At 40.4% G+C, this 11,063-nt stretch overlaps 1 protein-coding gene across 9 annotated transcripts; it reads left to right on the top strand.

The window, feature by feature from the left end:
• Positions 1-1,208: 1,208 nt before the first annotated feature.
• LOC111586758 (complement C3-like) lies at positions 1,209-8,877 on the top strand. 9 transcript variants are annotated; one of them, XM_055006906.1, is made up of 11 exons: positions 1,209-1,297; positions 1,771-1,855; positions 2,154-2,321; positions 3,334-3,459; positions 3,578-3,728; positions 5,030-5,193; positions 5,461-5,629; positions 5,791-5,850; positions 6,131-6,242; positions 7,383-7,470; positions 8,614-8,877. In XM_055006906.1, exons 2-7 carry the CDS (start codon positions 1,853-1,855, stop codon positions 5,530-5,532), a joined length of 684 nt encoding a protein of 227 aa, XP_054862881.1. In that variant the 5' UTR covers positions 1,209-1,297; positions 1,771-1,852; the 3' UTR covers positions 5,533-5,629; positions 5,791-5,850; positions 6,131-6,242; positions 7,383-7,470; positions 8,614-8,877. The 9 variants fall into 9 exon arrangements, with proteins under 9 accessions (XP_054862881.1, XP_054862879.1, XP_054862880.1 ...); XM_055006904.1 differs by having other exon boundaries at positions 7,692-8,877; XM_055006905.1 differs by having other exon boundaries at positions 7,380-7,470.
• Positions 8,878-11,063: the final 2,186 nt, after the last annotated feature.

Raw genomic sequence — 11,063 nt, 5'->3', positions numbered from 1 at the left:
TTGCCCCGGTCTGAGAGCACAGCCCTCTCCTGTTGCCCGGTCTGAAAGCCCAGGGCTCTCCTGTTGCCCCGGTCTGAAAGCCAAGTGCTCTCTCTTTGCCCCGGTCTGAGAGCCCAGCGCTCTCCTGTTGCCCCGGTCTGAGAGCACAGCGCTGTCTTGTTGCCCCTGTCTGAGAGCCCACCCCTCTCCTGTTGCCCCGGTATGAGAGCACAGCGCTGTCTTGTTGCCCCGGTCTGAGAGCCCAGCGCTCTGCTGTTGCCCTGCTTTGAGAGCACAGCGCTGTCTTGTTGCCCCGGTCTGAGAGCACAGCGCTGTCTTGTTGGCCCGGTCTGAGAACACAGTGCTGTCTTGTTGCCCCGGTCTGAGAGCCCAGCGCTCTCCTGTTGCCCCGGTCTGAGAGCTCGGCGCTCTCTTGTTGTCCCGGTCTGAGAGCTCAGCGCTGTCTTGTTGCCCCGGTCTGAGAGCCCAGTGCTGTGGTTAGTAACTGTTAATAATGAAGGGTGGATGTTGATGACAGCAGTAAAGCTTGTAATAAACAAAACTGTGCTTCATTACTTGAATGGCACAATAATTTGATGTCTGTGTATTTTTAAGTGTCTTAAAATGACTAATGATTTCCTATTATGTCCTATCAGTTGGATGGAGTGCAGAAGACTGAAGTTTGGAGTGTTGTGTTGAACCCATCTGTTGAGGGAGGTAAGATTGTGGTGATTTTCTATTATGTCCTATCAGTGGTATCTCAATATGCCAAATTTATAAGATTTCATTCATTCCATTCTTCCCACTCAGGTTGAGTTGATTCAGCGAGTTTCCAAAAATGGGATTTTGCTGTCTGTCTGTCTCTCCATTCATTATGAGTCACGAGCTTTTTTTTTCCTATTTATTTATACTATACTATACTACTATACTATTTATACTTTATAGTCCACCTCAGTTTGGTGTCTGACTTGAAATTCTATAAGTTTGAAGTCTACATGAAGCCTTGTTGACCCTATCAAGATCTTAGAATCTTAACATGAGCAACAGATGATGCACCTTTAAGAAAGTAAACAGAAGTACAAAAACTACAAAAACGTCATTATGTTGTCATCATGTTTCCATCCTCTGCAGGAACGCAGACAGTTCATCGTGGCAAGCCTGAACTGGAGTCAGTTGTGCCAAACTCTGTGCCAGAGACATTCATCAATGGCCTCCATCACTCTGCCACTCATTTCCACCCTGTACCTGGACCGAAGCAACAGCTGGGAGAGTGTAGGAGTGCAACGCAAGGCTGAGGCTATCCAATACATCAGGAGAGGTGAAACAGAGAGAGAACACAGGAATAAGTGGATTTGTTACAAGTCAAACAGGATATCTACTAGAAAATGAAATTAATAAAATAGGTAAACTGGATGGGCATAAATAAATGTATTAATTTTGTGGTGTATGTGGAAAAAAAGGATGGATGAATTGTTGGATACATAGCTGAACAAAGGGTTAGCTGATGGATGGATGGATGGGATCAATGGATATTTGGATGGATGGATGGAGGGATGGTCGGAGGGACGGACGGATGGATGGATGGAGGGAGGGACGGACGGGTGGGTGGGTGGACGGATGATAATCAGTTTATTTCAAAAATGAACTATAGCCTCTTCGGTAGTGAGATGGTTTGTTAGCTAACTGGACAGAAAGATGGATGATTTTAGAACAAATTATTTTTTTCACAGTGCAAGTCAAACTTTCTCAATCCTTGTATCTTTTCTTTGAATTCTTTTGTGTTGTTTTCAGGCTATGAGAACCAGCTGGCATACAGAAGGAGCGGTGGCTCCTGTGTCTCTGTACGGCGGATACGGGGCACAGGAGCAAGCACATGGTACTACCTAAATATTATATTTTCCTTTTCTAATCAACTCTCTCAACTCACGAGCTAAGAGTATTTCAGTTTCATTGGTGACATTGAATTTGTTTTTTTCAGAACCCAAGAGTTGGGTTTATCCAATAATGTGGATTTTAAGGTACACTGGACAAAAAAAAAAAAGAGTAAATACATCCATGCATAAAATGAACTACTGGAGAAAACTAATTTATACCACTTTGTCTGATAAACAGTGTACGTTAGATCATAGGTGAGTGACTAAATGTTGGCTAATCTGAGGCTGCCTCAATGTCAGGATCACAGCGTACGTGGTGAAGGTGTGGCTGATGATGGCCGTTTTGCCATCATCGGCATCAACCAGCAACAAGTGTGTGACCCTCTGCTCTACCTGGTGAAGAATAAATTCCGGCATAGAGAGAAAATCTACGTAGAAGACAACCCCGTTTACAGCACGACCATGACTGTAAGACACTTACACACGCACTCTAAATACACCATGTTTAGCTCTAGTCCTTGCTTCTTTTCCCATGTAAATTATTGGAATTCATTGTTATCCAATCCTCTGTACCTTTTGTATTCAAGGGCCATAAACGTTATGTTAAATAGTAAAAACAGAAACAGCTGTGACATCTGAGGCCTTTTTGTTGCTTGATGACTTGATAGTCACTTAATCTTAAGCTAACCCCCCCCCCTTTTTTTTTTTTTTTTTTAAACAAATGATGCTTAAGATTAAAAACTATACAAGCAATAACCCTATAAACAATAACAAGATCACACTGGTCATATATCTTTTGAGTAAAGAGGCCTGTCTTTAAATCAGTGTCTGTTGATGTTAATGTGGAGTTTGCATGTTGTCTCTGTGTTTAACCAGATGCTGCAGCTCTCTCCCACACTGCAAAGACATGCAGGTCATGGTAACGGACCTCTCTTAATAGTCTGAATGCAACGTGAATGTGAACATGAATTGTTGTTTGTCTACTATATGAATGATGGGCAACCTGTGCAGGGTGAGCACCACCTCTCCTCCATTTTCAGCTGGGACAGGCTCCAGCCAGACACAGGCGTAAAAACTCAATTCTTCTTTAAAATGCACATTTTCATTTAAAGGTTGAATAAGGAAATCAGGTATTATCAGGTAAAATAATTGGAAAATATATTTTTTGTCATCTTTTTAAAAAAAAAAAACTTTAAGCAAAGTTTACTTTAATTCAATGCAGCAACAAGTGTAATCTATAATTTCTCTATAATTACTCTGCTGACTGACTAGAGTCGATACAGAACAGGTGTTTGGAGTTCACTTTAAAAGGCATCATGAGAAACATAAAACATTACAAGCTGAGGCTGACATGCAAAAAGTAGGCTGAGGAGTAAATATATAAAAATCATGGGATTCACAACTTAGAACCAACTTGACGTGATGTCTAAAAGCTTTCCAGAGTTTATTCAAAGCCTCTTTTTGCTATCCGTGTCTCCAGGGTGGTCTCTGTGATGACGACCCAGAGACAACTCTGACCGCCTTTGTCCACATCGGTCCCACATTTGTCCACAATGCGCTCAAGCAGGCAGGGATCCACTGCAGCAGTCCAGGTGTAAATGTGGAGGTAATTATGGAAGTCAGCATTATTGTTAGTATAGCAGTTGTCTTTAGTCTTCTGTGCATTATTATTTTTATAATGAGAAGTGATTGTATCAAAGCTATCATCTGCCCGTCTGCTGTAGGAAGCCATCCGTTCAACATCAGCCTACTTGAAGAGAGCTCTGACGAAGCCTGGGAGGAGACCATACACGGTGGCCATCGCCTCTTATGCCCTGGCTTTGGACGGCTTGCCCACCACTCTTCATGAACTTTTACTCAGAGGTGCAGCTCCAGGTATGCCTTGTTTCATTTGTCCAAAAAAAAGGCACATACAACGCTCATCTGCTAGAACTTTGAGTTTTCACATTTTATTTTCTGGAGAGAGCTAAATCCTTCCTCCAAAGTCCTTAAAATGAAATTCATCTTTTCATCTGAGTCTTGGCAGAAATGGAATCTTGTGTTATTTTTCCCCAACATGTGAAACTATCCCTTCAAGTTGCTTCAATTCTTTATTCAGTGGTTTTTAAACTGCATTTTTTTTCCTGGTGCAATTAGTTTATTGAATTCAAATGTCAGATCTCACTATTGTTGAAGTCTGGTGCACAAGAATTAACAGAGGAATTTGATAAATTATTTCATAATGCATTTGCCGCTGCACAAGGTTCAGGGTTTGGATCAGGCAGGTTAGTGACAATTACTGATGCTGTCTCTTTCAGATGTGCACTCTGTCTGAACTAGCATCCTGCTCACTTTTCTGTAAAAGTCACAGTGGCTTAGTCGGGAGTACCAATGGCCCTTTAGCAGTTCCATGTCATCACTTCCAACGTGACACAAGTCAAAAGGCATTAACAAAAGAGCATGCACATGATGCATACTTTGTGTGAAGCTATGTAGGGAAGACTTTTCCACTATTCAGGGCCAATATGCTCCAAAAATATTACAGAGAGCACTAAAGACACAGTTTCCTTCCAAGGTGTCAAAAAGATGTTCTAGTTCATTTTGCTCTACAGTGTTAGGGTTACAGTGTCATTAACCTGAAACTGAGGTTAATGACACTTGCCAATAATAAATGTAATCTGGGTTTTGACAAAATATTAACACGAGCTGAAGTTTAGTTGGTTGCTTCCAGCTGTTTGTGGGAGTCTTTCCTCTGAATTTGTTAAATTTTCTGCAACATAAGGAGTTTCTCCAAATTGAGAAAGCTGCGCACATTAGCGCATGAGGCACAACAGCAGCCACTTCATTAATTATACTTTTAATCATAAATTATCCTGACATGGAAACTGGTTGGATCAGGATCTAATGTAAGTCACACTGTGTATTTTTAGTTGGGGTTCAGCATATTCGGGAGAGAGTCACAGTTTAACAGACTGATGAAGCCAGCAATATTGATTCAAAGGTCATTTTGTTTCTTTTGGTGTTTTGTTTGAGGTTAACACAGTTGCTCCACATGAGAAAGTTCCTGGATATAAAGGGGTTTGCAAGGTCAAGACCTAAGGATTGTGACGTTTCAAGGTCTCAAAACAGATAATAATGGATAATAACCCCAACTAACGCACACAGCAAGTTCCTATAATTCTTTCTCACTCCTCTAGGTTTCAGCCACTGGCTTGACAGGGAAAACCACTTGTTCACGCTGGAGGCGACCGGCTATGCCCTGCTGGCTCTGGTCAAGTGGGGACGAATGGAGGAAGCTGCTGCACCCTTCAAATGGCTGAACAGCCAGAGAAGAAAAGGAGGAGGCTTCGGCTCCACTCAGGTACCAGCAGTGAAATTCTGTCAGCTGAAAGACAGAGGGCATAATTTATGTCCACCGTAATTTACTTTACCTATGTTATTGTACGCAATATTAAATATATTTAAATATATCTAATATCGAAGCCCTGTGCCCGAGACGGTGGTCTCAGAACTCTCAATCAGGCTTGACTAGTCGCATTAATTCAATGGCAATGAAGTCATTCGGGAAAGAAGATGTTTTTAAAATGTGTGAAATGAAACATGCTACTGTCTGTTTTTCCTCTCATAGCCCACCATGGTGGGTGGTGGTCTCTGCGTCAAACACCTGGTCAGAGTACCTGATACACAAACCCCCTCCTGATGACCACAGTCTGGATGTAGACGTCAGGATAACAGGACGCAAGGAAATCCGCTACCATTTTAACCCAAAGACAGCCTATGCTGCTCGTACCTCCAGGGTGAGAGACAGTCAAAGAATATCCATTCAGATGAGTTAAAAGCTGAAAGTTGACACAGCTTACAGTTGAGTTTTAGAACACTTAACGGTGAGTTTGGAGGGCATCAGTTCATGTGGTTTTTCCACATGCATTTCACAGACAATCTTCTTCTCTGTTCGCAGTTGCCTGCTAATCTTGATTTGGAAGTAGAGGCTCGAGGAAATGGACAAGGAATACTAGAGGTATTATCACGATACATAAAAATGGACTTGTAGAATGTTGTAGAATGACATGAATGGAGTCTGGGGTTACTAACCAAGACTGACCTCATTCGAGTCTCACTTTCATGGCGTGCTGAAACCGCAACAATCCATTCTAAATGTCTTTCAGAAATATCACAAAGACCTTGCCGCTAAGGGCTTTGTTTATGAGTACAATACTTATACGCTACTGTCTGCTTTTCCTCTTATGTTTGTTTGTTGTTTTCTCCTCTGTGCCTCTTACACGTGGTTTTCTTTCCAGTACAGGGAAAGACGACCACGGGTTGTGACCTATTACAATCAGCTGCATGAGGTGGAAGAGAAAATGCCCTGCAAGCACTTTGATCTCAACGTCACTTTTGAAGGATCCAGCGGTAGATCAAATTCTCACACTATATCACATATTTTACACGACGTCCTTCAGACGGGTGACAAATTAAAGCAAATGCACTTTAACAAAAAAAAAAAACAAAGCATTTTGACTGCTGACCTGAGTAAATTTAGTAAATTGAATTTATAAAACACTCGCGTACAATCTCTTAAAATACATACGTTTTGCATACATCACAGTGCAAGGACTGTGTGTGCTCATCTTCAGGGACTTTTTGTTTGTATTATTTTTGTTAAGATCAAATGAATACATTATTGTTAAGATCAAAATAACACATTGGAGCATAATTACGTCAAATACACTATTACATACGCTCTAGCCCACCATATAATATATACAGCTGTACATTAATTAATGCTTTGCTACTGTCCCGGACCAGAAAAGCCTCCAGCAGATGTAGAAAAGTCAGACAAGATCAAGTAGTTACAGTTGTTACACGTGTACACGACTGTGCAAAATGTTAGATCGGCAGCAATATCGACTACCTTATTACAAATTGCAGGGCACAGTTTCACAGCTTTGGGTAGTTCAAAATATCTTGTGCCAGTTCCTCTGTGGACTGACACTCTGTACATTATCTGTACATCTGTACATATCTGTACATTACTTTATTCATTCCCTTAGGGAGATTCAAGGTATGCATGAGCTCACGTGTTACATAGAAGATAGAGGGCCACTGTGCAAATGAGCATGCAACAGACATCCCAAATCTGCCTAAAATGCTGGTATTTACAGAGGTGAGCTTAAAAAACTGTTAATATTTACAATAAAGTGCAAATTGGTGTTATTTGCAATAAAAATAGAGCATGATAAGAGTTCATAATACAATAAATATAGCATTTGAAGTACAAACGATGTCAGAGCTCTGTGGAAGAACATCTGTTGGTCTGCTGCTGCAGGTAGTTCTTCATGGATTCTTGGTGTGCCTCAGTAAAGACCGATTCCTCTGGTTTTTCTTTCAGACTCATTTTAAAATGCTGCTGCTCACATGCTCAAAGACTTTAATCTGATCAGTGACTGATTGTACGTTATGCCTTTACATGAACAATGTGACAGCAGCTGATTATAGTCGTATAGTCATCGTGCCCTTTGTCAGTGCTGTTCTTTTTCTCATTCACAGCAGGGCTCTAGGACCCAGAGACGTCAGGATGGTGGTTCTTGATATCAGTCTACCAACTGGATTCACCCCAGAAAACTCTGACCTGGAGATGGTAATCACCTTCTAGTGCTAGTGCAGAAAAATCTGAAAGCTTGTGTCAATGGTGTATTTAAGTGTCTTTAAAATGAATGTAGTATTTTAAATAAAAGTTTGTAAAAAGTTTACTACATCATGATAATGACCTTCTAATGGATGAGACATGAATGATCGCATGTTTAGGACGGCGGCGTTGCTAACTAGCTAACAGCTGACTCTGTTTATGTGTGTGTCCAGCTGTCCAATTCAGTGCATCGTTACATCAGTAACTTCCAGATTGTAGACAACCTGAGTGACAGAGGCTCCCTGATCATTCACCTGTTCAAAGTAACATCACTGTATTTATAATTATTATTCTATATCATATCATTTTATGTTATTCATATGCTTTTCTTTTTTTCCAAGAAGCAGGTTTCTCAATGCTCAGTAAATAAGTCTTTATGACCACAGTCAACAATCTGAGGCAGTTTTAGGCTATTACACAAAACCAGCTTATTGGTACCAAAGCCACGGTTCAGAACTCAGACTTGCTAAATCAGTGTTGGTGTAGTGCAGTGTAGGGCTGCAGCCAGAGTACTGACGATAGTTAGCAAGAGAGATCATATTTCTCCTATGCTGGTTTCTCTTCATTGGCTTCCTGTGAAATGTAGAATAGAATTCAAAATCCTTCTTCTGACATATAAAGCTCTTAACAACCAATCTCCATCATATCTTAAAGACCTGATAGTACCATATTATCCTAGCAGAACTCTTCGCTCTCAGACTGCAGGCTTACTTGGAGAAGCGACCTGTAACTTCTCTCTAAAAGTAGAATGGGAGGCAGAGCCTTCAGTTATCAGCTCCTCTCTTGTGGAACCAGCTCCCAGTTTGGGTTCTGGAGGCGGACACCCTCTCTAATTTTAAGACCAGGCTTAAAACCTTCCTTTTTGACAAATCTTATAGTTAGGACTGACTGGGGGACCCTGAGGGGGTCAGCTGGAGTCTTCCTCTTGGACGTCCCTTAGTTCTGCCCCTAGTTCTGCTGCTACAGGCCTAGGCTGCTGGAGGACCTCTCTGGATGCACTGAGCCCTTCTCTATCTACCATTATATTTAATATACAGTATATATACCATTATTGCATTACACTCACTCTGTTTCTCCCTGTGTCCTTTCTCCGAGTGTCCCTGATCCCAGAGCTGGATGCTTCAGATCTGTGGTGGTTCTCCCACCAACTGGCCTAATCTCCATCTGTGGGATGCTGCTGCTGCTGACCTTCCTCCAGCCCACTGCTTCCAGCTGCCCATTTCCATCAATCTACTCTGCATCACCCTCACTATACTTGATTTGCTCGTCTACATATTTTTGAATTTACCACCAGCTATATATGTAGTATATTTAATGCCAGAGCCATACACCGTAGCAGTAAACTATAATCAGTTTCCAGCCCAGAGGGATATATGCGCAGATTTTTTTAAATACCATGTAGAAGACTATATACAGGAAGATGAGGTATCAGTTCTTGCACATAGATATACAACAGTCCTTTATTACTCCCCAGGTTAGGGGAAATTTCCAGTGTTAGAGCAGCAAAAATCTTTCAGAGCAGCACTAACTACAGTTTGCTACAGTAAAGATAATAATTATAATAACAATAATATATACAAGAATGAAAAATGAATAAATACAGTATTACTACACTATAAGTGACATCAGCATAAAGTGGCTTGTGGAATACATGTAATTGTAAAAGTGCAGAAAATGCCAGCAGTGCAAGGAGTTGTGGAGATTTTCTCAAAACAGGTGAGTCCTGTGAATATGACCAAAATATGAGATAAAACTACCAGAAACATGTACAAAATGGCCAAAATATGATTGGTTGATAATGTATCAGTGTTGTTATTGATTATTGATCGGTTGCAGGGACAGAGATTTGTGTCTGAGTCTCTGCTGTCATCTAATCGCTCTCATGTAAGATCATGTCACAGGAGGGGGCGCTACTGACCTCTTGTGGACACAGGCGGTAACGACACGACATTATTACTAACGGTATAGCTGGCGACATTACAGGTGAGCAGCACTTCCTGTTCATCTTCAACGTAAAAGCATCTTTCTTTATTGTACATTTTATGTCAAAAGTATTACTAAGCGATTTAGGTCGATTCAGAAGGATCTCTGGTGTAAACCAAGTCGTATTTGACGACAGCTAGCTTCTCCACTTGCTCCGATTACTTTTGTTGTAGTCTGAGTCACGTCCTAACAGGAAATGAATCCACAATGTAGCTAATGACAATCTATAGCTACATCTGTGATGGCAGCGTTAGCGAGCTAGCAGCTAATCAGAAGCTAGTGACAAGCTAACTCCAGCGCTACCAGCAGCGTCTCTTTAAAAGGTGCTGATCACGATATCAGGCTGAAACGTGAGACCTGGGACAGGAAACGGAGCAAGAGCTCTGTGTCTTGGAGAGAATTGATTTTAGAACTACGGTTGTTAGGGTATTAGTCCGTGTCATAGCAAACCCTCGTTAGCACTTCCGCTAGCTCGGCTAACATTTCCGGTCACGAATGCGTTTGTACATTAGCTATAACGTGTTTATTTTTGAACGTATAGTGACAACAAACACAATTTGAGGGAGTCGATAAGCTAGTGGTCCTTAAATAGATTTTGGTTCATACTGCAGATTCTTCTGAGTCTCACAAAACCACGTTTTAGCATAAGAGCATTACGATAGTTTTACGTTGAAACAGGAAGTGCTGCTCATCTGTAATGTCGCCAGCTTTGCCTCAAATAATAATAATAATAATAATAATAATAATAATAATAATAATAGTGTCGTTACCGCCTGTGTCAGCCAGAGAGCAGTAATGTGTACAGTAAAGATAATTTCACAAGACTTGAAGCCTAAATATGCTTAATTTTCTCTGATGGAAAGAAAACTAATGAATTCTTTCTGTTTTTAACGTTTCTGGCTCATAATTGAGTCCTTCTGGTGATAATTCTGGTCGTTATAAGTGTGTATGTGCGTGAAATGAGGGCTTTTTTTATCACTTCTTTAAAATTATTTCTATTTTATATTTCCCACTTTTCTGTGTTTCCTTTATAAATGGACAATATCCGACCTAAACGTGAGATTTATGTTTAAAATACTATGATTTTAGTTTCTGAGCTCAGATGTGAAAATGTGTTTTGTTTTTTACTTATTTAAAAAAAAAATTCTACTGTATGTTTTCCTTTTTTTGATATTTTTCAAATATATCAGTAAAAATGTAAAAATTTATAAAGAATAATTGGAGATTGGAGGTTTTTGCATGGATGATTTTTATGAAATGTTCTTATCAGTGTTTGGAGTATTTGTGAAATGTTTTAGTAAAATATTGGACTGAAACAGATTTTTATTTTCTATTTTCATTTTGATTCTAAACAGCACAGAATCTGAAAGAAAGTGAAATGTAAGAGTTTTTTTGTGTGTTTTTTTGTCTTTGTTAGGCCATAAAACAAGTTTACTCGTGTTGTCGTGGTGTTTTGGGCACTAAAAATGTTTGTTTTTCCACTGACAATAAAGAATATAATCTAATGGAACCTGTTCTCTCTGACTGGAGTTCAGGTTTCGTTGAGTCAGTTTACACTCAGA

This window comes from Amphiprion ocellaris, chromosome 22 (assembly GCF_022539595.1).
Source record: "Amphiprion ocellaris isolate individual 3 ecotype Okinawa chromosome 22, ASM2253959v1, whole genome shotgun sequence".
NCBI classification, from domain to species: domain Eukaryota; kingdom Metazoa; phylum Chordata; class Actinopteri; family Pomacentridae; genus Amphiprion; species Amphiprion ocellaris.
Note: the sequence above shows the minus strand (reverse complement) of the source record. Positions and strands in the feature narration are given on the sequence as shown.

Excerpts from the sequence above, each read along its gene's own strand:
- LOC111586758 (XM_055006902.1), top strand. Across the intron at positions 3,460-3,577 it reads GTCCAGGTGTAAATGTGGAG|GAAGCCATCCGTTCAACATC; the intron begins GTAATTATGGAA and ends CGTCTGCTGTAG. Across the intron at positions 3,729-5,029 it reads ACTCAGAGGTGCAGCTCCAG|GTTTCAGCCACTGGCTTGAC; the intron begins GTATGCCTTGTT and ends TCACTCCTCTAG.